This window comes from Recurvomyces mirabilis, assembly GCF_035927965.1.
Source record: "Recurvomyces mirabilis strain CCFEE 5264 chromosome Unknown scaffold_39, whole genome shotgun sequence".
Taxonomy (NCBI): domain Eukaryota; kingdom Fungi; phylum Ascomycota; class Dothideomycetes; order Mycosphaerellales; family Teratosphaeriaceae; genus Recurvomyces; species Recurvomyces mirabilis.
The window spans coordinates 94,061-121,594 of record NW_027041973.1 but is presented as its reverse complement, the minus strand read 5'-3'; the positions used below and the strand labels follow the sequence as shown (position 1 = coordinate 121,594).

The window sequence follows — 27,534 nt, the reverse complement described above, 5'->3', positions numbered from 1 at the left end:
CAGGTGTAAACATTAGCATCATTACTCTACTTCTCCACCCACGCGACCATTCAGAGTCCGCCAGGTCAGCAGCTCCTACATCCGTATCCAAAAACGAGAGCCGAACATAGGCAAGATCATGGCAGGTGGATGTGACCAAAGCCTCCGATTTTGCCTAGAGGAAACGATAGAGGAAGGACGACGGCGGCCATGGGCAAGGAATGGAGATGAGGAGGGCCAACCGCCGCAGCGTGTTGGATAGGTACATTTGCGAGATCAATATACAAGCAAGATGGAAGAAGAGAGGTCGACCGCAAGATCATGCCATCACCTCACAGAGGACTGGGACAAATGTGGATCTTGGCACCACTCAGCGAGCTCAATGCTGTGATCCGAAAGGCTTTCGGGAGCAGCCATGTTCTCGCCTTCCGCAGGCCTTCTATGTAATCCTTGAACAGCAATTCTATGCATAGCCGATTCAAGCCTCAGCTGCCTTTTTCACTGGAAAGTCAGACGCAAGCCTCCTCGATATGAGTGAAGTGAAGTTGCTTGCTCGTCGTGTTGCTGTTCGACCACCCGGAAAGACAATGCTTGGGAGAGGACGATCGAATGCTCCAGAGTATCAAGGGGAGCTGAAAGGTCAGTATCGCGGAGGTCTCGCAGGTCAAGGAGGCACAAGTGTCAGCCAATATCTTGGGCATAATGGTCTCCACTTCTTGTCCATGCGGTAAGAGGACGTATGCCAACTTTCGAGGCATGTAGTCTCACACCCCGGTGAAAACGCTGATCCATTGCCTGACGCAAGAAAGATTGCAGAAGGTTGTTTTCTACAGTTCGAGCGCATAAATAGCTCAGCGTACTGCTGAATTCATATCGGTACACAATGTCAACTAGAATTGCCAGCATCCCTCAGTATACTTCCGTACATTCCAGGTAAACCTGCTCGGGTATTCCGCTCTTGCAATTTGTACCAGTATGACTTGGTCGTACTGCTCGGCTTTCCAACGCTCTTCCGCAGAACAGTGTCTCAGTCTCAACAGCTAGTCTTCATCGATGAGCCTAGGTCGCGGCGATTGTCAGCGAAACGTTATCCACCTTTGCTCTTAGATCCCAAGCAGAATGTTCTCTCCATCTCTGATCTTTACGCGTGATGTGGTACCTTCAGCATCTCGTACAAAGTCTTTCTTCCACAGCACAATATCATTCGTTCGCAGCCGTGGTCGCAGCGGAAGAACCGGAGTATCACTTCGTGGCTACTAAGGCGGCTGTCGCAGTACTGACAAGCTGTTTGTCGGTATCATTTGGTGGCTACATCTCCAACTCCAACTACAAGAGGCGAATTATTCCAGTCCTTCAGGCCTCTGGCATCTTGTGGCTGGCCCCGCATGGGAAGACTGTTGCTCGTCTGGGTTAGGGGCATGGCTTTTCATCGGCGGGCACGCCTCTTGGCATGGCTTGCCACACATTCCCTGTATACGACGCTATGGTAGAGAGATTCAGCGAGGCTTCGCCACGAGATCAATGTCATAGCTTGCTGTAAAGCCCGTTGTTATGGCTATTCGCCTGCTCACTCTCGCCATCTGCACTACTGCCATGGAAATTCCACTCGTTGCTTCACATCTTTGCGAAGAAGATGGCGAGGGAGGTGCATCAAACGTGTAGCGCAAGCATCTTATGCTTGCCCGTGGCGAACTGTCGATCCTGTATGCATTGTAGATGTGTTTGCTGTGCCTACATACATATCGTTCCAGTAGTGGGTCTTGTGCAAACCCCTCTCAGCCAGCTCGGCAGCACCATCTCAGGCCCAAGGCACCTGTACCTCGCCGACAGCCATGACAGGCGGACGAGGGACGTCAAAATAGCCTCGCTAGCTCGAAACTTACTCATCGAAGCAGTGCTCAGCGCCAAGCCTTCCCTCAGGTCCGCTTGCCAGCGAATGACTTCCTCCCCTCCACCGACACAACACCTTCCCTACCTTTCCAATACCCTCATAACTCCCCCAATTGCAGCAGATGTTCCTTCTGATACTCCGCCATAAGCGTGATGAGGTCCTGCCAAGCCGGTGAGCGCGCGATAGAAGCCCTGCGCTCTCGCTGCGGAAGCCGATGAAGCTGTTTTCCTTTCCTTCGCAAGTACCACCTTCACATTCCGCCGGCGGCGATGCCAGCACGCTGACAAGCTGCTGATGACACTCCCTAAGCTTCTTGGCTATGACTTGAGGTACTGACACAGCAGTGGCGAGCTCAAGAGCCCACTGTCTCACTTCCGCAGCCACTTCCGACCGTGTCTCCTTACCAATGTTGGTCAACACCACTCCCACATACCGCTGTACAGCGATGCCAGCACGCTCTTGAGCAGTTGAGGACACTCCTCGAGCTCCTTGGCTACGGCTTGGGACACTGACAAGGCGGTGGCGAGCTCAAGAGCCCATTGTCTCCCCTCAGTAGGCACTTCCGAGCACACTTCCAAGCCCACACGCCCAAGCGGCGGCGACGGCGAGGTCGGGAAGGCAACATAAGGCACGTGACAATATCATGCAGGCCCGGACAGGCAGTCGCAATGTGCTCGCCGTCGTGGGAATGTGCTAATGGGGGTTGTGCCCACAGGTTGATCCACCCACCTCCGCACCCAAACACTGATCTCAAGCGACGACGAGGTCTCCTTGAGCTGCACAAACACCCTCTACCACACTCAGCCGTCGACACAATGCTTTGGCCCGTCTCACAGCTCACTCGCCGAGCTCATCGCCCTCAAAATAGCCAATCGCCGCGGGAGAGCAGGAAAGAGCAAAAGGCGAAAATACCATACAGCGCCCGGCAGCGATGCAGAAGTCGCCCAGAAGAAATGGTGCACCTCGTGGCATGTGGCTGTCACCTCCAACTCACTCGACCATCACTTCCTCGTGCCTTTCGGCCCTGATTGCAATAGTTCGGGCTGCGTGCCAAGACTCCCTTCCACGCCTCATCACGGCGAGGAGATGACGTGCGGAGATGACGAGAGGGCCCTCACTGGCTAAGGCATCTTCTCTAAATCTGCCATCACCGCCACCGCCACCCGCAGCGACTTCTGAGCGAGCGTGGCTCATAATGGCTGCGGCAGGCATTTTCGCCACGCGCACGTGACTTGGCTGGCAAAAGTGGGCTGCACACCACAACTTCATGCGCTCTTGGTCAAAAGCGTGCAAGTCGACCATATCGCCACCAAAGGGCCATCTCTGGCATGACTTTCTGCTGATTCGGCATGGTCGCTGCCTCCACAAGACCCGAGCACATCGCCACCGCCACTTCGGCCGCCGGAACATCCAGCACGGCCACCATGCAGCCACATTACGGCCATGCACAACACAACACCTGCCTCGCGTGCCATACAGCTACTTCCAGACTCCAGATCGGTAGTGCCTCCTTGTCCGGATAAGAGAACTTCCAACTTCTTACTTCGGCCAAGCGGGGTTCCTGCTGCCAAGGAATTCCTGACTTTCTGACTTCTCCTCTCCTCAACGCTTTCCTGATCAGCCTTCTCTACTGCCTGGCATACACACCACTGCTTGCTGGATTCGTCGTCTTTGACATACTGCTTCTGGTCTGCAACGGGGTTGGAGCTGAAGTCAAGAATTGCTGGGTTGGGTGGCACATTCCTCGCATGATTGTGCCTTGCTTCGGGTGGCAGACGGACTTCACACCTCTACCAATCTTTGCTGGTGCAGAGCCTCGTTGACAAATCACTTCTCCATAGCTGTCGACCTCGCCATCATGCTGCAACAAAATCCTGCGGACCTTGCCACTGCCAGGTTTCTCGACCACGCACGATTGAGTACGCTTCGAGCTGGGAGTAAGAGCAAGACATGGCACCAGGATCTCGCCATCTCTCCCGCCACACCTCACCCTAACGGCTGTGCCTTCCACATCGGTTGAAAGCCGTCGAGGTCATTCTGGCCTGCAAAGCTCGATACTCCCTCCGCAAGGAGCGGTGAGCCGATTGGCCCGCTCGCTACTTTCGCAAGACAGTATCTTCGCGTCTCCAGGACATCTGATTGCTTGCGCCGGCCTCCCCTGCACCATCTCCATGATCTCCCAGACCGCCTTTCGCCAGATCCGGAGAGGACATCATGTCCGCATCGTATACCGCTGCAGAGAGGCTATCTCCAGCAAGCGAGGATAAGGGTAGTGAGCGCGAGTGCCTGCCTATGCATAAGCGACCTTGCAATTCCCTTCCTCTGCCGTGGCGAGCTCTCGCAGCCCACGACGTCATCTGGCTCCACACCGCAGCAGTTGAGGCATGCCCTGATTGCTGGGATGATGGCAGCGGGCTGATGAAGTAGACCATGCACGACTGACTCGCAGGGCCAGCCTTTGCCGTGGCGAGCTCATGAAGCCCACGATGCACTACTGCCCAGACCGCTGCATTGACGCATATATCTGCGTGCGAGGATCTTGGCCGTGAGCTGAAGAGCCTGCCAAAGCATGACTGAAGGACTTCCGAACCCAGCCTTGCCGTGGCGAGCTCATGAAGCCCATGATGCAATCCTGCTCCATGCCGCTCCAGAGAGCTTGATTCTTGCGTGCGAGGATGATGGCAATGAGCTGAAAAGCGTGCTTCTCCCATGGCTGACTTTCCAGTGCCCATCCTCTACCGTAGAGAGCTGCTGAAGCCTGCGAAGTACTCCAATTCCATACCGCTATATCGACCTCATGGTCTGCATGCGAGGATGTCAACAGTGAGATTGTGAGCCTGCTTCTTCGACGGGTGATGGTGTCGATTTATATCCAAGTTATGGCGAGGTGCTGGAGCCCGCAAAGTATGTTTTGTAGACGGCCTTCGAAGTCACTGACTATGGCGGTAGGTGTATGGTGGCCAGGCGTTCTGGACCTTGCTTGCAGTCTGCCACTCTCGCCATACTTCCAGGGCCGATTGCTCGAAAGTTCACACCAGCTCACTTTATGACGGCATCCTGCTTGTCCCTCAAGCTGCTGTCCTCGCTCTGCACACCAAACCGAAGACTTCCTCGTCGATGCTCGACCATTTGCGAAAGATAGACCGAAGACTTCAGCTTGCTCTTGGATCTCCTCCACACCGGCTCTATGCAAGCTCTCAAGACGATCTGCCTGCGCTGAAGAGCTTCGCCGGCTTCCGCACCCTCCGCATCAGGTCCAGCACTTTCCGCGAGCACGATGTCCAGCATCCAGTCTGCATTTCCGCCGCGAGCTCGCATAGCCGGCGCGATCTTGAGCTTGAGCTTGGCCTTTGCCTGCTCCGCTGTGTGCTCCTTAGCCGGCGTTGAGTATTTCAGCTGACTCGACGACTGACTTGCGGACCATGACTTCTCCGCCGTGCGCTTCATGGCCGGCGTCGAGCTTCTGAGTCAACAACATATTCAAGCGTGTACCTGAACACCGCCGCTGTGCGCCTTGTGGCCAGTGTCCAGCAGAAACGTCATGACTTCCACTACTCGCAGCCTGGCATCAGCTGCCTGACTTCCTTCATCATGATCTCTCCTGTGTGCGCTTTGCCAGCATTGAGGATGTTCCGTCCCGTTCATGACTGTGAGGCTGATATGCTGATCTCGGTAGGTCTTCCGCCATGGCGACCGCAAGTATTCTGTGATGTGAGAAAGGCCTTTTCCTCTTTCCCATCCCTCATCACCTCACGAAGGTTGCCGCCGCGAGCGAATGGCCGGCGTAGAAATCGTACCATGAGAGCCTTCTACCCTCAATCGCGCTTTCTTCCAGTGCTCAAGCATGACTCGCAGCTCCTCATCTCCGCTGCGAGCAGTATTCTGGCGTCGAGCACACAGCGCTTCACTCCACCGTGACTGACTTGCTGCACTCGGCGATTACGCTCCGCGCGACCTATCCAATCAGCTTTCGCTTCTCGCGTATCACATACTCCGCTGTGAGCAGTATGCCGGCGTCGAGTGCCCGATAGCATTTGGCTTGGCCGTGGCTGAGTCGCACAAATCACGCTCTGGCTCCGTACGAGCTGGCCGACTATCGACATGCTCTCGGCTTCTTTCGACTCTGCTGTGAGCAGCACGTCGGCATCGAGTGCTTCAACAGTGCTTGAAACTGACATTTGCTGACTCCACAACTTCATGTCATGGCTCTGCAAGACCTTTTCGCGATGTTCCTTTTCCTCGCTGTCCTCCTAATTCGCCGTGGACAGCAAGCCTGCGTTGAAGTTTATAACGAAGTTCGATCTGACTGAGCTTACTGTCCAGCACATGCCTTCCAGCGAAGGTAGAATGAGTCGCCTCTCCTATCGCCGCACTATTCTACCTTGTTCAGTACTGCGGCATCAAGCCTTCTTCGAAGCCTGATCTCAACGTTCGATGTCTTTTCTGAGACATAGCCTGGCAACCCAGAACAGATTCTACGTAAGGGCACTGCGGACGCGCATGCCCTTCTACTCCCGCCGCGAGCAGGATTCTGCCGGCGTTGATCCTTTCCATGCAGAGTCTCTGCTCTGACCTCCGAGCGCACATGAAGCTTCTCGACAAGGCTGCAGAGCAAAGATTGCCAGTCTTCAGCCTTCAGGACGGCTTCACAGGAATTATCATATGATCAGCTGGCGCCGGCGCAGATCTTCCCGATCATGGTCTTCTTGTGCATGTCCGCCGAGGGTATTATGCCGGTGTTGAGGTCCCCGCTCGAGCTGTGCAGGCGGACGAGAGCATACAAATCTCTCCGCGACTTGACTGTTGAAGATTGTGCTGGTGGAAGACGCTCAGCTCTCTGTTTAGACAGATATTGCACCGTACCAGCCTTGTCTCCGCTGAGAGTATCACGCCGGTGATGAGACTTTCAACCAGGCTGAGCAGGCTGAGGTGACAACTCAGGCTCACGACCTTCCACATTATCCCCAGCACTGTACTTCTAGCGTCTCATGCCTCCGCTGTGAGCAACGGCCGGCGTCGAGTACGCAGCCAGCATTTCCTGCTTCGCTCATCCATCATCTTGCCTATCATGACTTCCGCAACCCCGTGCATACACCGTGTGCCCAGAGCCGGCCGCGAATGTGCTCTTGTGGGATGCGACCGAGCTCTTCTGACTACCATAGGCACACCACCAGTCCGTGTCAATCCTCTGGACGACCCTGATTAACGCTTTCCTCGAGTTGCTGCCCTGTGCCTTGTGCCGGCAGTGAATTTGAGGTCCAGCTATCCCATCTTCCATAGCCGTCCACTTTGGGGCTGCTTGAGACCGCGGCGAGCAGGGCTCCTTAGTCCAGCTCTGTGGCAGCTGGCTGGTAGTCCCAGACCTTGTTGTGCTCTACACACGCAAGTATCGGGCCTGGCGCACATTTCTGCAGACGTTATCACCGTTGCACAATCTGCCGCTGCGAACAGTCTGCTAGGGAGGCTCTCCTGAGCATATGGTGTGCTTTCGTGCTGAGAATATGCAGACCATATCGCCACAACTTACGGCCCTATCTAGCTCCGCCGAGAGCCTTTGGCCAGTGTTGCAGCTGCCTCAGGCTGTCCGCTCCGCTCTTGTCTTCCAGTCCATCGATCCCGGCATATCAAACCTCGTTGCAGCGGTGGAGAGCTCCCGAGCCCAACTCATGTTTTCCGTTCTTCGTTATGCCGGCTGTCACTTCTCTTCTCTTTCTTCTCATGATACCTGTGTGAGCCTTTACGGCCAGCGTCCATCTATGCAAAGGCGCGAAGTTTGAGCCTGCGGCACTGTGGTGACATGTCTTCCCAACCACATCTCCTTCGCTGACCAGCCACACTCCGGACACTAGCAGTGCTCTCGTATCCATATCTGTACTCCGCTGTGAGCTGTTCGAGCCGGCGTCGAGCATTGATATACTGGCGATGCTAATCTTGGTCACAGCGGTGACGAGCTACCCAGTCCACATCGACTTCCCAGCGCGCTTACCATCATAAGAGCCGGGCCTGTCATACTCCTGCCCAGCCTCTGCCGCGAGTCTGCTGGTCGGCGTGAAGACATGCAATGATGATCCCCGCGAGCATCGCTTCGTGCCTTCGCTGTGAGCATCCACGCCAGCGTCGAAGAGACGCTCGTTCAGCCGCTCGACCCTTCAGCTCATGACTGCTCTCCAGCGCTGACTGTAGCAGGCCAGGCCCCTGCTGGATCTGACCTCCAAATCTGATCGCCTCCTCAAGTACATTCCGCCGAGACCTAGCAAAGCTGGCGTCGAAGTCGATTGCTCCAGCGAGCCCACGGCCGCTCCATCCACTTCATTCGTACAGCAGAACTACCAGCTCAGTGCCCTGGCCACCAGACCATACTATCATTCTTCTTCCATGCTTCTTCCCTCTCAATATCTGCTGTGTGCCTGACGGCCAGCATAAAGCTCAGCATCCAGGTATGGCGCATCAGCTTTCGGGTCTCTGGCGTCCTGCGCCGCTCTCAGCAAGATTTCGAAGGGCGAATCTTCCTCTTGTATTAAGATAGAAAGGTACCGCGATCCTGCTTTGACTGGCTGTTGCTGAGGGTACCAGATTGACATGAAGCTGGCCGAGCAGCGGGTTTCATGAACGTGGCGATGCCAGAGCGTTAGTATCTCGATGGTCGCATATTGTCGGTGTCGAGGTGGGAGTCGTGTTCGTTTGTGCTTCTAGCTCCCTGCTGATCAGGTGTGGTCGTCCGAAAAGTCATTTTCAAGCTTCTATAAGATTTTATAATAAGTCGTGGTGGCGAGGGATGTGATACGGTGAGCCAGCATGAAGTACGGACGTAGTAGAAGGGTTTTATGGTATGATGCGCAATGCTGCTGATAAGTATGTCCTGTCGAGTCTTCCTGAAAGTACTGCGCTGACGCAAAACAGGCTTCACATTCCTTAATAACAAAGGTTCGTATGCTCATGGTCGGCTTCGTGTGGCAGAAGTGGAAGTGTAGTAGCTTGAACACTGTCCTGTGAAGATGTAATCTCCTCTTACTAGTCACCACTGCCCTTTCTTGAGTGTCGGAGGCGATGGTGTCGCTGCTCCTTGCGACGATCGAAACGCGGGAAGAGGAGTTGGTGGGAAGGGCGGAGGAGGGATCGGACTTGGTGGGCGCGGCGGCGCAGGGTCGATTAGGATTTTAGACATCGTTGTCGCGTATCGTGACTTATGAGCCGTGCTGGGTGGTTTGAATGAGGATGTTGTGCGCAATCGGGCTGTCAAGTACGTGTTGGAGGTAGAGCTCGCTATGTAGGTCGCTCGAGGGGGGAGAAAGACGAAGGTATGCAACATCTGGTATCCAACCTTTGCTCTTGCTGCCTTGCTGACGCTCTGCAGCATACTCATCTTCCTAGTTTCTTTACCAAACGAGCTCCGCACTGCTATCGCCGTCGCCATATGGATCTGGAGTAAGCTGCCTGCGATCGAAGTCCTTTTGACTACACTTCGTTCGACAACGCAAACCTCTACTGATCCGGGAAGACAAGGAAGCTGCTTGTATACCCTTGAAGATATATCACTACCCTCTTACTCACCTTTACTACAGGCCGAGGCGTGCTTGTTGACAAGATCTCGCAGTCACTGCAGCCGCGATCGCCTCTTATGCAGCTGCGAATATGCTACAGCGGCAGTTTTTCGAGGTATTGGGCCTCGGGATGGCGACTACAAAGGACAATGAAGATGCTTTGGCGGGTATCAGTATGATTTTCTTTGTTGACCTTGCTCTTATGTGTCCGCGTTGGACTCGAATCCGGCTTCGAGCGCTTTCATACCGGAATGCCAAGACTTTTACGGCAGGCATACATTCCTACAGCTACGGACAGGATGAAATTGGAAGAGCGATAGTCGCAGGATGAGGACAGTGATAGGTAGACGGCCTCGCACGCTACGTTCAGCAGAGTCACCATGCGTTCATTGAAACTTGTAAGGTAAGACTGAGGACGAGTGCGACCAGGCATCACAGCTGCAATGGAGACTAGAACATTAGTATCCGACGGGATGTGTCACTGCTAGATCTAGGACGTAGAGCCCAACCACTATCAACACAAGAAGCAGAGCAGATATCACGTTCTCCAGCCTACCATCCGGTTGGTACTCCGACAAGTAGGTCTTCTACTGCCGGAAAGGGTGACCCTTTCGTGGCATGAGCGTGACAAATGCCATCTAGCCGAGGGTCGACAGGCATCCCATCGGCGACACCTGGCAAGCAGCTATGGGCGAAAGACGACATCAGTGGACGCGTTGCAAGATTACCAAACAAAGACAGAATGATGGTGAACAGGATGATGAAATAGATGAAGGGATCTGAAGGATAAATACAACCACGGTACAGGTCGACATTTATCAGTGTCCTCGAAACTGCGTCCCTCAACCTCCGCATACGCAAGCACACCCTGGAACAAACCACCAAATGTCTCAGCCTGGCTTATACGCCCAACTCATTTGCAAGCTCGTAGCAAACGGTCGAAATATGTGTACTCATGGCGGATACGGGCGATTATTGCAAGCTATACCTGCCGAGGCAGATCCCAGATTGCTGTTTGGTCAATACACGGCGACTGCTTTCTCCCAGGCAGCCGCCGTGAAGCATTACTTGCTCGAAGTCCTAGTTGGGCATCCTTGGGAAGAGTGCTCTGGTGGCCGCTTTTATACGATTGGCAGAATTGGGACTGGAAGCGGCACTTCCGCAACAAAGACGCATACATCAGTAGTGGTTCCACCACCCGCCCTCTCGGGCTAGTCTTGCGACAGGACTGATGTATGCGCCTTGATGCAGGAGTGAGTGAGTCGTCAGGATGGCCTCACGCGCTCGTTGATGCTCGGAATGTCGACTGGGGGCGACGTGATCCTCTTGGAGCCGAAGTCGTCCAGCGAGGACGTGATCTCTTCATCCTGCTCGGTGCGGAGAGGCTTGCGATCGGCGAGAGCTATCAACCCAGTGTGCCAAACAGTGCTCGCTGGGCGCAGGCGAGAGGCACGGATCCTGAAACTCGGGGAAACCGTAACATTGAGGCGGCATCTCGTCCCTCATCTCACAACTCCTCATCCGTTCCCAGCCCCGAAAAGGCTGACGGCCTGCTCAGCGACATCGTGGCTCCGGCTGAGGCAGAAGAATGTCGATACCAGAACAAGCGCAGCGAGGTCAGACAGGGCGTCCCACACCGAGCACACAACACGAGTAACGGTTCCACCGTCCACCCTCGCGGTCCAGTCTGAAGACAGGACTGATGCTGCAGACGTCGTGTGGGGGTTCTCGACGTTCATGCGGCTGCCGAGACGAGAGCAGTCTCTCCTCACATCATGCCCACGTCTGGGCTGAAGTCGATGATGCACTCGGCGGCACGCTCCGTCAGCATATTAGCCTTCCACGTCTGACGCGCAATGATGGATTCGAATCCGGGCAGAGACAGCGCGACAAGCTCTTGCACAACGGCTGTGTGGACCGCTCATCTTTTGAGCGCCAGAATCACCTTTTGCAAATGCGCCACCGGTCGCATTGAGCCGATCCATGACCCCAACACCAACGCTGGTTCCACCAGCCGCCCTTGCGGGCTCCTTCGTCGCCAGATCGAGGAAGGCGAGGGTGATAAGGTCGATATGCCGAAACTTCCGTGCTGCTCTAAACAGCTACAGTTTGCATTTATTTTGGCGAGATCCATCAGATGTGGAGATCTGACTGGAGCAGAAGCGCGGACTGCAAAGCCTTGGTCGATGTTGGAGCCTTCCAGCATGATGGCAGAGTTGCGGGATGTCTCGGTCAGATTACAGATGTCTTGGGATGGGCAGCGATCCTCGGGTAGTCGGACGGTGAGAACATGGACAGCCTCGCGTCCGCCTTCCAACACCTGCATCGAGAAGGCGCACAGTAGTTGTAATCGTTGAGCTTTTGGTTAAATGCGTGATTGCTGATGGAACGAGAGCGTGCAGTTCTCCCATGCATGGTGCTCACCGGCGGGTGGCGGAAGCCAGCATAATCCGAAGGACCAGGTCTGCGCATGGTCTAGTGTTCGATCAGGTCTGAGCAACCCGCTTGTGAAGATGGCAGTGACGGAAGACCATGTGTGAAGGATCGTGCTGCCTCTCCTATGTCCACCTTGAGCACTCAAGCTTCCTAACCGAGCTTGTGGAAGTCGATCTTGTGAGTTGAATGCCACTCCTCTGTACTCAGCACACTTCATGCCCCTCCGCCTTAAACGAAAACTTCATACTCGCTGCTTTATCATTCCTGTTCCGGCTCTTTGCTCTGCCACGACCGTGTCCCCATCCAGAGTGGTATCCCATTTTGCCGTGATTGAGGGAATGGGGAGCTGAGGACGATCCGGCTTCAGGTGCGAGCTTAGTGAAGCCTGCGCTGCACCCAACACATCCACACGTTTGACGGGCAGCACTGGCGGCCTAATCGATCGCCGTGATGAGATAGTGACGCCACGCGGGAGCTGACTCGGTTGACAAGGTGAACGCGCTGTAATCGCACGACACGCCTGGATCTCGGAAGGCAGGTCCTGGCGGCAGTGCAGCTGCGAGTCTGTGGGATAATGCGAATGACCGCGTGTCCTGAAATGCGACAACGAGCTGAGTAACACCAAGCAAAAGGCTTCAAGAAATGCACGGAGCACCAGTCTTGTACTGAAGCTGGATCGCTTCAGGTAGAAGCGCAAGAAAGTTGCCGCAACGTGAAGCACGAAGTATGCGAAGTGTTCCTGTGTGGTGGAACCAGAGTCCATGAACCGACCGTTTTCTTCCAGCATAAGTACCATCCCACCAGTGGTAATGTATGACTGAGCGACGATTAGACATGGTCACTATGGCAGGATTTTTTCTTGGCAGGTGATCACCCTGCTCTTCTCCAGCATCTTTTGGTAAGATGTCATGCGGCAAGTCTGATGCCAATCGCTGTAAGGTGGGTGGCGGACTGCTGCGTAGCTTGCTCCATGCAAGCATCGGGTCCATGATCTTTGCGAGCACGACCTCCTTGTGAACTCCATCATTGTTCTCGTTGATGATGTGAGGAAGTGAGACCTTGGCAGCCGCGCCGAGAGGGATCGCAGAACTCGACGTGTTATTCTCGGATCGTCTCTTGGGCCACCTTCCAAGCCAGATTAGGAAGCCCGCATCGTCAGCTCTGCTCCGCCTGATTGCTTTCTCGTGGTAGCGAGCGGTTTGACATGCAAACCGTGTATCTTGGCAGGCCGAAAAAGGAGAAGTGAAAGCTAGTGTTCGGGGTGGGCCCATTCGTTGACCTGCATATGCGGGTGTCTGATCGAAAGTGCTGAACTCTATCAAGGCTTCAATTAGCACAACTAGCGCGTGGTGAGGAACCGGCGAGCACATACAAGCAGCTACCTTGTGACTTCGCCTGGTACTCTGATGCGGAGAAGGAAGACGATAGTGGTACTTGAGTATCGATCACGATTCCGATCTGGAGAGCTGTTAGTAACAAATGCGGAGGGAGCAGCTGAAGGTGAGAATCTGCCGTACCGCTGGCTCACTGGCTCATGGGAACTATGTAGTGATGAAAGGTCAGAGTATGCTTAGTCTGTACAGAATATTATTTGAGACAGAAGCGCCGAACAGACAGTGCAGGAGAGGCTACCGATGATATTGTCGACGCGAAAGCATGACCAGCATCGTGCTTTCCTCTTGCAGTTGCTGCGCCACGAGTCAAGACCCCACTTCCGAAACGCGTTGACAAAGAGAAAATTTCTCCTTCACTCTTACACCTTGACAATCACAGATGTCACACCATTACTCAAGTCCAAAATCACTTTCCATCACCATGGAGCACCAATGGTGCCTCCACGACGACCACATCATCACGCACGACATTATCTGCACCTCCTGGGGAAGGAGTTCACCACCAGCAGGCACTTGTTTGCCGTGCTTCAGCGGCACGACAAGGTATCTACCTCACTCGTCACTCCTTTCTCATGACCTCAATGCTGACTGATAGCTAGATCTCCGCCGCGGGTCCTGGAATTGACCACTTCCGCCCTCCAGATGAGCAACATGTCTCCACGCCTCAGCAAGTCGAGGTCTGGAGAATCGGCAACGGAACGGATGTGCGTACGACCGTCATGCTTGGGAACGTACCAAACTGCATAAGCTTTCACGGTCAGTCTCACTCCAGCTTACTGCTTCTCGATCACTACTGACATCCAACAGCTCGAGTTTAGGCGACTGCGGGCGGGACTCCTGTTTCTGCCAGTGCCGCTGCCACTGCCATTTCCACGCCCGCGGTGGTGGTGGCAGGCAGTGGGTATGAGCTTCGGGGAGCTAAGAACTACATCGACTTCACCAGCAAAGGCAAGTACGACTTCTTGTACTTGCCCGTCGACTTCGAGAAGAATACCAACGTCGGGTACCCCTTCATCGACTTCGCAAACCACGGGGACATCCTGGATTTCCTCACTGGGAGTTTTGCCGGCGGCTACCGCCAAGGTCAGTCAACATCTTGCTCACCTACCTCTTCACCGCTGACATCGCATCAACAAAGGCAGCGACTCCTTTGCTCCCTAAGCACGCAGCCGGCCTGCGCCTGCTCGAGAGGGGCGGGCCGGAGATTTCAATTACCTTATGGGTGTGCAAACAGCTCTGATGGTAGTACAGGAAGATGAGGTATACTTGATTCTGGTGCTGGAGTGTGTCCCGGAGACTGTGTTTTGTGCCCCACGGCACTTCAACAAGCTCGGTCCTGCCACAGACACATCAGGTTTCTCAAGGTGATGCTGAATCTTGATGATCATTTTCGTGATCTTCAGGATTCAGGATCATCTTGGGAGGCTTGATGTGTCTGTGGCAGATGCCTTGCCGGGTGTGTGGCGATGTTGTATAATAGCTGATCTTCTGCATACGATGTTCCAAAGCATGATCCCACTTCACCTTCTCTTCATTTCGCAGCATTATCTCCTATGACATGGTCCTTCAGATTGGTACATAAGCTATTCGAGCGTGTCCAATGTGACTTTCACCCTCCTGGATAGGATCACGCCGCTGATGCTGCCACAGACCTGCAGCTGCATGGAAGTGTTCTCACTGCTCCTGCTGTGGCACTCTATCTCTCGTGATGGCAAAGATGATGCCTACGACCTTCAGGAGCGGTGCGATCCTCGCGCTGCACTTTGGTCGTGAAGGGTTTTACGGCATAGCATTCGAATTCGAGCGGGTCACGTGATGTGGTGCCCAAAATTTAGAGTTTGGGTAAGCTTTGCCCATCGCATGTTACACTCAGACGAGGACCTTGAGCAGATTGCGGCGTACATGGCATGACGTCCGCTTGAAAAGACTCGCCCCTTGAAGTAATTGCACCGCACCCTCGATGGAACAAGGCTCAGTGATCAACGCGAAGGTGTTGAAGGTGTCAAGGAGGCTACACCCAGATACCGTCGTTTCGCAGGCTAGCGAGGACGAGTGGCTGACGGCAAGAAGGACACTAGCGGGAGCACAGGTCTGAAACTTGAGGCGATAACGGATGATCCAGTCCGTCAGATCATCGTGCGGAGCAACTCAAGCGAATGTTTGACGGAAAGGAGGAAGCTAGTGGATGTACACCGCTGAAACCTAATGCTACGATCGACGCTGTGTACATTGCGGTGAGTCGCTGCCAACGATTCCGACCCTACTTCTTATGCCAATATGTAAAACATCGAAGGCATCTTGCTATCGACGAAAGATTGCCCTCGCTCGATGATGCGGCATCAGCGTACATCAATCCCTGAGTGCAATGAACCTCGTTATCGAGACCACGTCCAATAGGAGGCTGAGAGATCTAAGGGAGATCTGAGGGAGCTAGTGGGTGCATCTTTCTGAAACCTTATGATACTGGGGAGGACACATTCTAGTTGGAGTACCCCTCTGAAATCGCCTCATCGTGTGAAAGACGCAGGGTATCAGGTTCCTCGTCGCATCTGCGGCGAATGCTACGACCCATTGATCGAGCTAGCTTGCTATACTCGACAGCCATGCTCGGTTTCGACGTACTGGCATGCAACACGTGGACATGTCATTATTGCTTCCATACGGTTTGCTGAGGGAGATGAAATGGCTACAGGGAGGACTATCTGGTGACCAGACGCTACAATCGATGCCAAAGGACAATAGCGGTCTCTCATGTAACTAATCCACTAGACGATGGAGTCGTAGATACCCTCTGATGCCGTCACTAACCAAAAGGTAAGGCCGCACGGCTTTGAAGAGGGTATCCACGTGAATATCTAAACAAGAGTCACCACTAGAAAGCTATCCGAGGCGGTTGGTCAACGAGCACATCGAGCTAGTGGATGTGCAACTCGAAGCCAGCAAGAGGCGGGTGAGCCCAAGTCAGAATATCATTATTGCCTCGATGGGTTTGGAAATCACCTTGGTCGTTATGTACCGTTGCTATGGATAATCCGAGACCTTAATAAGATGAGAAGTATACTGATTTCGCTTTGGAAAACCAATCACGTAGTTGTTCCTGGTGATTGTGCGTTCTTGGTAACAGCCAAATACGCATGTGTGCTCGAGATTTCGCTCAAGTCTGGCGGATCGTCGGCGGTTCATTCGAAACTACATAGAATACAATCAATCCTCACCTCTTGTCATATCGCAGACAATAACGTATGTATATCCCCTGCACATCCCCAGCACAATCACACAACAAGCGCGTGGCAGCGCAGCGGTCGGTCCGGTCGATCCATCTTTTTTTCAAAGGGCGTATTTCAGTCGGTAGAATGCATCGCTATGGCTCAAGCCGCAAGGTTGGCGACGATGAGGTCCTTGGTTCGAGTCCAGGCGCCCTTGAATTACTTTTTTGTCTGATTTGCGTAGTTCTACAACGATCAAACATCCTATCTGACCAGCATTGGTCGATCATTATCCTCCAGTCGTCAAGATACGGATAGATCTCTCGGGGTCATCGGGAGCTGATCAATCTTTCAGCATAATGCTCGATGTTTTGGCTGACAACGGGACCTCAAGATCTTATTCGACCATCAATTCTTATGGCAAGGATTATACGTGGCTGAAGCAGACGAAAGCAAGACAAAGAGGTTATGTAGACACATGCTTTGCCGAACTCAGCCATGAAGGTAGCTCGAGACAAAGAACGACACTGCCACTATTGATGGAAAAGAATCTATTGTGGTCATTATCTGTGCTAGGATACAGCCAAGGAGCAGCAAGACCTCATCAAACAATTAAACCCATACTTCCACAGACATTCTCCACATCAGAGCTATCAATCAGCCGACGTGAACCGACCGCAAAGTCCAATCTACTGCGCCTAAGTAGCAATACCACCCTCAACGACCTCGACGATAGCACCTCGAAGTAGTTTGAACCAGACCTCGGGGTCTGACGACGGCACCACTTGATCGGCCCAGATCGATCCTTTTTCCAGCATCGAACCGGTCCCGTGGCCGACTGTATTAATCATTAGATACATCTTCTTCACCCTCACCTTCTGCAGCTCCTTGACCAACTTTCTGCCCTCGTCACCGATATTGGTGACCTCGTTGGCCTTTCCACGCTTGTGGTAGGCGCGATCGTAGCTGGAGACGATGATTTTTATGACGACACTTCTGGCTTGTGGGAACCATTCCTTCAGGCGATGGATGCTGTCCTGCGCTAGGTACAGCGGAAGTGGGTAGTGGATGGTGTCGAGGTCGATGAGGAGATTGAGGTGACGAATTAGATCGCGCTTGTCGGCGAGGAAGGGCGGGTATGGGCGTGTGGCGGGTTCGGTGGCTGACGGGTAGATCGCTGGAAAGCTGAGAGCGTGTTGGGTGAGGAGAGCTTTCTTTGCAGCACTGCTGAAGAACTTGCTTGATAGGCCAGACTTGACCGTGAAGCCTGGCGCAGGTGTGTCGGAAAACTCCCTCACGAAAGGAAGCATGGCGAACACCGACTCGATTGCGTTTTCGAGGCTTTGTTCCGTCGGCATCTGGATGGACGGAGGGCCGAGTACAGCTCGAGGGTCTTGACCGCGTAGTGGCCACTCGCAGGCGCGAACCAGGTGGTCGAAAAGAACAAGGACGAGTTCGGGTGGCAACATGGTGTAGATATTCGCGACGACACGATCGATCTCATTCTTGCAGTTGTTGCGCTCTTCGATGTAATCACGATACTGCTTGATACGCGCGTCTCGCTTGGTGCGCTGAGCTTGAGTGGCGTAGCTTATGCGGGAAGGCCAGCGCTTGGCGGTTTCGTCGGTGGGTGCCGCATTGCCAATGCCAATGCCCCTCGAGATGTCAGATTGTGCGAAGGCGTTCATGTTGCTGCTCGATATCTCGTGTCTGTAGGTATTGATGTGAGAGCTTGTTGCAGCTTTAAGTTGTGCGTACCATCAAGTCGAGCTTGGAAAGCGGGAGAGACGCGGCTTGGTACAGCATGTGAATGTCCAGTAACGCGACACACGAAGCGAGACTGCGACCTGCAAGACAACAACGGGACTCTTTCGCACGTCCGACCGTCGATGATACAGTAGGTACTACTTGTGAGCATTATTACCCTCGCCACTTCAACCGATCGGCGAGCTCGAGTCCGCATCCCTATCAGGCCGAGAAAGACGCAACGGCAGAGCAAGTCTAGAAAGTTTACAAGATTGACCGTCGAGGCGACCGACTTCAACATAGCATCAATCGTTCCGACAGGACCACCAAACTGGTAGGTGTATAGAACTGCGTCAAGCGATCCTCAGACAGCGGTATTCTGCTTGGTCTTGACTAACAACCAATGCAGGGAGCTGTCCTTGAGAATGGCACATTCTGGTATCGTCGAACCGGTGGAGGATGCTCCTCGTATCGATGAAGCGATCCTCGAGGCAGTCGATACGGACGCTGAAGGGCTCAACGGTCATAAAGTCGACCTGGCATACGGCATTATCAGCAGCTATCTCCAAGCACGCAGCGACGGCTCTAAGTTCGTCAAAGCGAATTACAAGCGAGTCCCACAGAAGAATGGCAACGCGTCCGGGCCCCACAATCCGCAATTGTTCGACGACTTTTCTCCCCTCCGCTGCATGCTAGATGCTATCATCGCGGCCGAGCATCACTGGCGATACAAGAAGTACTGCGCTTTAAAAGGCCACGAGACGGAGAGCGCAATCATCAATCTGCGAGCCATGCAAGATGGTGGCGGACGCTGAGGAGCACTACCAAAGGAGATGTGCGAGATTATATGGGACAAGCTAGCGGAGTTCATGGCTGACGACTACCCTGACAGTATCGTCATAATGCAAAAACATGAGCGTGTGGACGACGTTGTGCGTAGACGCGAGTCGCGAGCATAGATCAACGTTCTGGACGCTCTCGCCTTCAAGGAAAATCTCATCAACAAGCTGGTGCAAAACGAACGCTTCAATCTTTCTTACCTCAACCACTCGTACTACGCATCAACTTACGGTCAGGTCCCTTCGCCGCCGCCACAATACAACCCTCGGCTCCCTTCCAGCATCACCACTATCAGCTCGAACATTCGACACCTTCACTTGCGAATCAATGCTGCAACTACAGATCAGAACTACTCCTCAGGCTACTCATGGCTCTCCAAAATGTATGCCTGGACAAGAACCCTGAATAACGTGCTACAGTCCGATTTTCCTCGTCTCAAGACTCTTCGGGTCACCGTGGATGATGAGGATATCCTCTATCGTAATCTCTACTACTTCTCTACTCCACACAGGAGACTGTTGGCTGAGGGAATAACTTGGCTATCTGTACGACTTGACAGCGGCGATCGGCAAGGTCGACAACAAGATCGTCAAGAAGATCCGCTTTGTCGGTGCCGCGATACCACCGGCGCTGGACAGTTCCAGCATGGCCTCTCCTTTTTCGCCGAGCTATACTGTTCTACGTCGTAGGCTTGTGTGTCCCGAGGAGTCTGAGGGGAGGTGGGTTACCGTCAACGAGAAACATTGGTCGGAGCAGATTCGGAATGCACTGTTTGTGGCTATTGGTGTACGGCCGCAGGAAGGTGGGAGACTCATGACCTTCTACTGAGATATGTAAAAGGATCGGCAAAGCAATGCGAAATGATTATATGATCAGTGGATCGAGGATGTCGTACTCGGGCGGGGACAGCCTAGCTTGAGTTGACTTACGCAAGCTTAATTAGGTACATGGTGGCTTTGTCTTGCAAATGCTTGGGGTAAATCATTGCTGCAAAGCTTTGGCTTTCAAATCAGAAGTGACGGAGGTTTTGGCACGGAATAAGATAGCGCTCAGCTCTGGGGGCCAAAGCGAACATTTGAAGATCATTGGTTGTTACATAACTAATAGACGCCTTTCAATCGACTGTTGAGCAATCATAGAAACGTCAGTACTATCCCTGCAACCAGTGCAGACATCACAGTCCCAATCAACGGCTGTAACGCCATCGCACCATTTTTGCTCGTTCCAGAGGAGCCGGGCGGCATCGTACCACTGGCGTTGCTCGGCGCAGAGCCATTGCTTGGGTGCTTCGTTGCTGTTCCGTTGCCAGCGGCAGGCCTCTCGACTGCATCGTATGCTGAACAAGAGGCATTCGGTGCTCGTGGACACGCAGCCTGATTCTGTTAGCAGAGCAACACGAAAATCAGTCTAACTAATAGGGAACTTACATCAATGCAGATCGACTGCAGCTCAGGCGGCGAGCCTGGCAGCACGCTTGTATTTGCAGTACACTTCTGTCCGAACAGACTCTGTAGTGTTGAGCCCACAACCTCGACATCTGCAGGACTTACACCCCAGCTAGCCGCACTTGCGCCGACTTGCTCGATGAAGTAACTGACTTCGAAAGGGTTGAGGGCCATGTACTTGTGCACACTGTACATGCTCGTCGTGCTGTTGTAGGAAGGGAAGCCCTTGCCGTAGCCTGAGCAGCCGAGAACGCCACCAAAGTATTCATATAGGTGGGTCATGAGGGTACTGTTTCCACATCAGTCCAGGTGTTATTTCTGGAGACACTGAGAGTATGCTTACTATTGATGCGTGCCGTTGCTGCTCGTCGGCATACTCTTATACAGTGGCGCGGCTCCACCACCATCCAGCCAGTCGACCGCAGCAGCCTTTCCACCTATGCTGCTTGATGCCAAGCTGCCGTCGAAGTATGGCAACAAGTTCACTGACGTGCCATCAAAGGTTGCGTTCAGAGCCAGGATCCCGGGTACAGCAATATTCGTCTTCTGAACATTGTGCGTGTAGTTGCCGGCCACTGCCGTGTTCACCACCGCAATTACAATGGCCTTCTGGTTCGTGGCATTGTTGACGCCGAAAATTGCATTCGTGTAGTAATCGCAGATCGTCACGTCGGCAGGTCTCGTGTCCGCAGCTGCAATCGTGGCCAGTGTGAAGACGAGGGCAGAGGCGTATCTAGACATTGCGGCTACGTGGCGATGAGTTTCATGATTCAAACATCGGGTGTTGATGGATAGCAAGAATACTTAAGGACTCGGCGCGCTGTCCTGACATCACGAGGAATGTATGCTCAGAATGCGCATTCCAGTATACTAAAAGCGCGGCGTTTCATCACAAACTCGATAGCAACGTCAAAAGACTCGAGCGACTACTGTTGTTAGCACGCGGCCAAAAGATCGCTGTTGTAATACATTGAACACAGTACGAAGCATACACCTTGAAGCTGTTTTGGTTGTAGTACCTCGAAGTGGGCATGAAATTAGGTTGTTGGGTAGTAGTTTTTGTCTGTGAGTTCAGCCATTATCTTAAGAAGCACTCGCTCGCTTGCATGGATCTAATATGATCTATGCTATGGCCTCAATCCTTCCGTCGCTACCAGCCAGTTCTCTGGGAAAAATCCAGCAGACCCACGTCTTCAACGGTGAGGCAGCAGCAATATCACCGCGCATCAATCTACTTTGATGTTATCGTCCTCTCCAGCGCCAGGATTGCCACCATCGTATCCGGTGCTCGCTGTCTTCCCTCTTCGTCTCGCACATTTCGCTCAACTAGTCTCCCCGTTAGCTGCTGTCTTTGCCTTCTTGACCCGACTTCGGCGGCTCCAAGTGAGGATTGGAATCATCACACCTCTAGTTTCGAGCAGCCCTCCTTTCAGTCTCCTGCTCACGATGCTCCTTAATGTCCCTAAGGTGGACATAACGCGCCGACATCTCGACCAGCAACTCCGGCATATCTCTAGCCTCGATAGCAGCAGCGCGAAGTGCATTGCCTTCTTTGATGGTGTACTTGTCGTAGAGCACGTCGTAAGCAACTTGGTGAACCAGGACGCCCCATAATTTGTAGACCTCACGATACTGGTAGGCGCCGCGAGCAATTGCCAGCATTTCGGACGGGGAGATCTTGTTGTGGCCGATGTTCCAGCGCAGTTGTCTCTCCATATGATCGTGCTGTGGCGGATCGTAGATTTCCATCGCGAGTACCGCCGTCCACAAGGCAACACCGTGAGCAAGTGGAAGGTGGTAAGCATTGATCTTCAGCTTGAAGTCACCATTCTTGTCATGCTTCTTGCGCTTGTACAGAACATCGATCTCCTCGCAAATCATCGCAGCAGGACCGTGGGAGATTCCTTTCAGGAATACGTTCTTGTCCATGTCGTCGGCCTTGATGAACCCTGCCGCAATGTCTTCATCGAGTCGGCGACTGATCAGCTTACTGTGAGCTCGAAGCTCGTCCTCGTAGACACCTCCAGCTCTGCGATCGGGTACGCCGAGTTGACGAATATGAACGGTGACGAGAGCACGCTTGGGATCGCGCTGTCCGAGGACTACGGGTATCATCGTGTGTAGTCGCGGAGCTTCGATATGGTTGGTGAAGGAGTCGATGGTACTTGATACCTTGTGTTGAAGCAGGGAAAGAGTCGGACTGACTTGGAGAATCTCCTTGTGCAGATCTAAGATCGAAGATATACGTCGAGAAGAAAATCAATGTCTTTGTTGGTCCGTGACCAGCTAACGTGTCCCCGCTGCTTTCCGAGTCACATGCGCCTGCAAACGAGTCAAGCAGAAGTGTTCCCCTGGTGAATGGATAGATAACACTTTACAGGTGACGCTATCGTCGGAGAAACGCGCCAGACAACAGACTGATCTATAGAAGTGCAAGTCGAAGCTCCAGGTACCAGACCACTTCCCACCCACGAACAGTATCCACAGGCTTGCATCGATCGTGACCACACTCATACTAACTGCAAGACCTCAACAGCAACCACAACATCCTCCAGTACTATATTCAGCTACAACAGCGCAGCAATGGCCATAAGCAGACTCATTACCGTCTACGTTCAAGGCCCGGACTCGACCTATCAAGCCGTCGCCCACTCCATCCCCGCCATCAATCTCACGGTTGCCACTGGTCTCGCCCGAGCTCAACTCGGTGGTGAGGAGAACAAGATCACTCGCCTCATACTCCCGAGCACAATTACGAATATCGAGACCGCGAAGCGTGTCTGTGCATGGCTCAAGACCAATGACCCCAAGGACTGGCGGCCTGTCACCATCGGTGAACTCCAGATTTCCGACTTCAACGACCTCGTCATCGTCTACGCCACCGCATACGCCATGTTCATCGATCCCGAGAAGCGTGGCAACGAACTCCGTCAGGAAATTGTCGACTACATCCACGCCTCGCCCCTGACTCGCGATGAATTCGTCATGATTCTCGAGGTCCTCCACTTTGACGTCGGTTTGGCTTACACGGCGAAGAATCAGATCATGCATCTCTGCGTCAAGGGCAAGCGCGTCCAATCTTCCACGAAACGCTCAGTTGTCTTCACCACCCCTGAGATGGACCAGATCGAGGCCTACTGCAAGGAGAAAGGTCTATGGTGTGAAATGGAGGATCTGGAGGCTAAGATTCGTGCGAAGATGACGGCTAGAGAGGAGCTGAGGGCCAATGAGCGCCGCGACAATTCCGGCTTCCAGACCTAGCGCCAGGAGACTACTCGCAAGGCCGGCGAGACGAAGAGTGGTGGGAAAGGCGGACACTAGGTCGCGCGGCTTGTTAGGAAACGAGGTCTGCGGGCCAGCAGCATCAGGTACGAAGGAAGGCACGGAGAAGAGACAGCTAAGACGTACTGGAAGAGCTTCAGGAACGTATAGTAGCATTGGTAGTGGCGTAATGGAGCAGTGAGGCTCTGTGAGGCGTCGCAGCATATTTCGGAAATGGCGCTGAAGCATGAGGGAGCAATGGCGTTCTTGTTTGATGGTTACATGCAACAGCTGAGACATCCTCGCTTGACACATCGGAGCATCAGAGATCAAGTGTACGATATCTATCAAGGGGCGCACCATGAGGCTCGTTGTAGATTAGCAATGAAGCTAGATGTAGTATGTTGTACTTCTATCCTAAGCTCCTACGCCTCTCCATATCTTTGTCTTCGAAGCACTGCAGGCTCTTGACACTAGCCGTCACTCATCAACCAGTACCTCTCTCCGTTGTTCTGTATGATCTCATCCACCAGACCGATCGTCTAGGACTGAATGGCACCCGGAGCAACAGGCCCAGTAGGTCCACCATAAAACGCAAAGCCTGGGCAGATAGACAGGGCAGTTTGATTGACGCTGCCAATCGCCTTGCAATTGAGTCCACTGGTAAGGCCCTGCAGCGTCTTGGTCAAAGGCGCCACAGCGGTGGCGGGAAGACCCGTGAGAGAGGGAATCTCAGCAATGGCGAACTCGGTCGCGAAGCAGACGGGGTTCGCAGCGGCTTGCGCGGCGGTATAAGCGCCGTTAGACAGAGTGGCAGCGTCGATGGTATTGTAGGAGTCGACACGACCTTGGTTGCAGCCTACAGAGTTGATTTGGGGATTGGTCATGGAGAAGTAGAGAATGTCGGTGAGGACTAATTGATAGATAGTGTCAGCATTGTCTCCATGCTGGGAGTTCAACATGTCGGGTCGACTCACAGTATGGGATCGTGTAAGCATCGGCCGTGTTACGGCGGTACCAGTTGTATGGGATCTGCTCGTGGCCGGGAGTCCATTTGAGCTGGTGCAGCTAGTCAGCATAATCTGAAGGGACAGTCGGGATAGCGGTACACATACACTGTTGCTATCGCCAGTGACGGAGTAGAAGCTCTTAAGGACATCCTTGTTCAAGCGACCTTCGGGGTACTCGGCAGAATGGTTGGCCATGAACCGGTAGATGAAGGTGAAAGCGGCCTGGGAGACAGCCATGCCCGTGAAGGGTTGGTCTAAGTTCATGATTAGCACCGCTGATCAAGAATCCTCCACCTTCTATGCCACTTACATGCGAAGTAAGGGTTCTTATCGATGCTCTCCTGGAAACGCTTGCCGCGGAAGGTACGCAGGACATCGAGGTTGTAGTTGGCAGTGGCAGCATCTGGCTGCATGTCGTAAAGCTTTGGTACTTCATCAGCATTTGTGTGTAAGGTATTATGAATTGGAGGCATAACGAACTGTCTTGAATTGCGAGATAATGACCTTGGTATTGGAGCCGTACTGGTTCAAATCACCACGAATAGGTGAGCTGTCAGACTCGTAATTGCCGTGAGACCCGCCAATGCCGACGTGAGGCGAGCCAGCGATAGACCACGAGACTCCGTCGCCGTCGACCAGTGCGCCGTATGTGGCGAGGAAAGTGGCCAGATCTACACCCATGCCAAAGACGCTTGTTGTGGCGGCAACGAACTGGGCAACGGTGGCTACTCCGTTGTGAGGGAGGTAGCCGTGGTTGGCCATGGCGTTCAAGCCTGGACAAGGGCCTCGTGCATCACCGCTGCCGGGTGCGACAAACTGTAGCGTGTAGATTAGCGACTTCGTCCATCACTTTTCTCCATGTAGATCTGGACTCACGGTATAAGTGCCATTGACATTGACACGCTGGGAAGCCGCATTGAAGGGAGGAGGGACAGCCGGGAGTGGTACGCCTGCTGCTCCACCCTGTGGCTGAGAGACCTGGCGCTCGAGCAGGGCTTCCACTGGAATGCCTCTCTTCTCGGAGGAGAAGTGAGGGAAGGCGGCGACGTTGGCGACGAGAGCCGCGGCAGTGATGAGAGACTTCATGGTGCTGATCAAGAATGGGGGCAATACAGTGCTGGACAGGCGTGGACAGTGATTTGGCCTTGTATATGAATCCTCAGAGAACAGATTGGCCCTGGTGACACATCATCTATGTATCCACATCTATTGGCTCGAATCTTCATCTCCAGACCGAGGCTGCATCCCATGGGCAAGACTAGCGCAATAAACGTTAATATCAATGTACGGTGCGTACCCCGGACCTGAGTTGCTTTCCCCATCGGTTGGGAACGCTCTGCTCGATTTTGCACGTTTGACAGGGCCATTACTTGGAACGACATTTGCCGATCAGTGAGATGGCATGAACTCTGGCGGTTTGGACCCCGGCTTCCAGGGTGGCGCGGATGGACAAGAAAAGCAATCCTCGGCTACAGTTTCTCTCTGGTGGGTACTATCTGCCTGGGCCCGGACGCACTTCATGATCCAGATATGATGCTTGACAGGCTATGATCCAGGCCGAATACTCTGTATAGCACTCTGCGACCAATGACAGGATTGGCCTCGGTCATGCCCAAGGGGTTGATGGTGGATGGCCTCGGCACTTCTCGACATTTGTTAGCGTTGTGGCGTAAGATCGACGGACAAGCTTCTTTTTATGGTTGGCTTGGCACGGGTCCTTGCGAGACCCATGCGTGCCTGGAAATCACTCGACTTTGGGTCATCTAAATCGATTTCATCGGACGACGACATCTTGCGAAGTTATCCTCGAGAAGTGCATACTGCCGTTGTGTGCAGGAAGACAGTATCACCTCTTTCCGCCATGAAGGAATACTCAACCGCCACAGGAAGTTGGAACAAACAGCCATGCCCGGGACCATGGGCAATAGACATCCTTGCTCGCTGTCCGACGCATGTTCGAAGGCTGTATCGTCTCAGCAACGGAATTATGAACCTCGGTGTCACAGCTACTGATCTACATAGCACGCCTATTATGCAACTTTAGAGAATGCCTCGCAGAACCAAACGCAAGCCAGAAGCGCATCTCCGCCTCCTGGAGCTGAATTTTACAGGATGACAGCCATTCCGGCCTCGGTCCCGGGACGATGGAGTATCAACATCTCAACAGGCCTGGTAGGCCGCATTCCTCGAGCAAGTCGGCAACTTGACGAAGACATCTTAGTGGCGTGATCGAGTCTCAACAAGATGACGTTTCACACCACAGAACAAATCGTGGAACCCGCGCAATCGTAATGCATGCGTGTTTGAGACTGGAGAAGGAACCAGATCGGGCGCTCTGCTCAGACCACTGGCCCGCAAATCCGTGCATGTTTCCGGGTGGTCTCTCTGACTGCCATTCAACATCTCCATAGGCGAGAGGAGTGGCATCTCTACAGGTCCAGCTCATGAACAAACAAAGGTCAGCTTCGAGCATGGCGAAGAAGATCTGTGCGCTTCGTTACCGGAGCAGACTGTGGCCGCGCGAGCACGTCCCTCCCCGTGTCATACATAGACTGCGAGCTGAGCGTTCAGGAAGCCTCTGCAGGACACAGTGATTGAATCTCGCTCCTCCCCTCGTAGGCTCCGCGCAGCGCACAGATGGATGATCTACAGACAAAGTCAAGATGCGGTTTAGCAGGAGTAGTAGAACGTGTCGATAGAAGGTGGGATTCTGTCTGCCGCGAAATACACATGGCCATACCATATCGCCATTCCGCAGCATCAGCAAGTGCTACTACCCACCCTC

At 53.5% G+C, this 27,534-nt stretch overlaps 9 protein-coding genes and 1 non-coding gene across 10 annotated transcripts; 4 read left to right on the top strand and 6 right to left on the bottom strand.

Moving 5' to 3' along the window:
- Positions 1-4,909: 4,909 nt before the first annotated feature.
- Positions 4,910-5,317, bottom strand: LTS14_010259 (uncharacterized protein; the record flags this gene model as incomplete). The annotated part of the gene is made up of 1 exon (XM_064842935.1): positions 4,910-5,317. One exon carries the CDS (start codon positions 5,315-5,317, stop codon positions 4,910-4,912), a length of 408 nt encoding a protein of 135 aa, XP_064689498.1.
- Positions 5,318-13,673: 8,356 nt separating this feature from the next.
- LTS14_010258 (uncharacterized protein) lies at positions 13,674-14,402 on the top strand (the record flags this gene model as incomplete). Its single annotated transcript, XM_064842934.1, has 4 exons — positions 13,674-13,784; positions 13,841-13,945; positions 14,060-14,324; positions 14,380-14,402. 4 exons carry the CDS (start codon positions 13,674-13,676, stop codon positions 14,400-14,402), a joined length of 504 nt encoding a protein of 167 aa, XP_064689497.1.
- Positions 14,403-16,571: 2,169 nt separating this feature from the next.
- LTS14_010257 lies at positions 16,572-16,664 on the top strand. Its single transcript has one exon. It is a non-coding gene; the product is annotated as a tRNA-His (tRNA).
- A 481-nt stretch (positions 16,665-17,145) lies between these two features.
- LTS14_010256 (uncharacterized protein) lies at positions 17,146-18,135 on the bottom strand (the record flags this gene model as incomplete). Its single annotated transcript, XM_064842933.1, has 1 exon — positions 17,146-18,135. The coding sequence occupies one exon, from the start codon at positions 18,133-18,135 to the stop codon at positions 17,146-17,148; it is 990 nt and encodes a 329-aa protein (XP_064689496.1).
- Positions 18,136-18,336: 201 nt separating this feature from the next.
- Positions 18,337-19,008, top strand: LTS14_010255 (uncharacterized protein; the record flags this gene model as incomplete). Its single annotated transcript, XM_064842932.1, has 3 exons — positions 18,337-18,344; positions 18,420-18,527; positions 18,603-19,008. The coding sequence occupies 3 exons, from the start codon at positions 18,337-18,339 to the stop codon at positions 19,006-19,008; spliced, it is 522 nt and encodes a 173-aa protein (XP_064689495.1).
- A 1,158-nt stretch (positions 19,009-20,166) lies between these two features.
- On the bottom strand, positions 20,167-21,219 carry LTS14_010254 (uncharacterized protein; the record flags this gene model as incomplete). Its single annotated transcript, XM_064842931.1, has 3 exons — positions 20,167-20,406; positions 20,461-20,767; positions 20,822-21,219. 3 exons carry the CDS (start codon positions 21,217-21,219, stop codon positions 20,167-20,169), a joined length of 945 nt encoding a protein of 314 aa, XP_064689494.1.
- A 666-nt stretch (positions 21,220-21,885) lies between these two features.
- On the bottom strand, positions 21,886-22,593 carry LTS14_010253 (uncharacterized protein; the record flags this gene model as incomplete). The annotated part of the gene is made up of 1 exon (XM_064842930.1): positions 21,886-22,593. The coding sequence occupies one exon, from the start codon at positions 22,591-22,593 to the stop codon at positions 21,886-21,888; it is 708 nt and encodes a 235-aa protein (XP_064689493.1).
- Positions 22,594-22,636: 43 nt separating this feature from the next.
- Positions 22,637-23,739, top strand: LTS14_010252 (uncharacterized protein; the record flags this gene model as incomplete). The annotated part of the gene is made up of 2 exons (XM_064842929.1): positions 22,637-22,639; positions 23,005-23,739. The coding sequence occupies 2 exons, from the start codon at positions 22,637-22,639 to the stop codon at positions 23,737-23,739; spliced, it is 738 nt and encodes a 245-aa protein (XP_064689492.1).
- Positions 23,740-24,281: 542 nt separating this feature from the next.
- LTS14_010251 (uncharacterized protein) lies at positions 24,282-25,162 on the bottom strand (the record flags this gene model as incomplete). The annotated part of the gene is made up of 4 exons (XM_064842928.1): positions 24,282-24,652; positions 24,717-24,798; positions 24,855-25,003; positions 25,060-25,162. The coding sequence occupies 4 exons, from the start codon at positions 25,160-25,162 to the stop codon at positions 24,282-24,284; spliced, it is 705 nt and encodes a 234-aa protein (XP_064689491.1).
- A 43-nt stretch (positions 25,163-25,205) lies between these two features.
- Positions 25,206-25,835, bottom strand: LTS14_010250 (uncharacterized protein; the record flags this gene model as incomplete). Its single annotated transcript, XM_064842927.1, has 2 exons — positions 25,206-25,565; positions 25,626-25,835. The coding sequence occupies 2 exons, from the start codon at positions 25,833-25,835 to the stop codon at positions 25,206-25,208; spliced, it is 570 nt and encodes a 189-aa protein (XP_064689490.1).
- Positions 25,836-27,534: the final 1,699 nt, after the last annotated feature.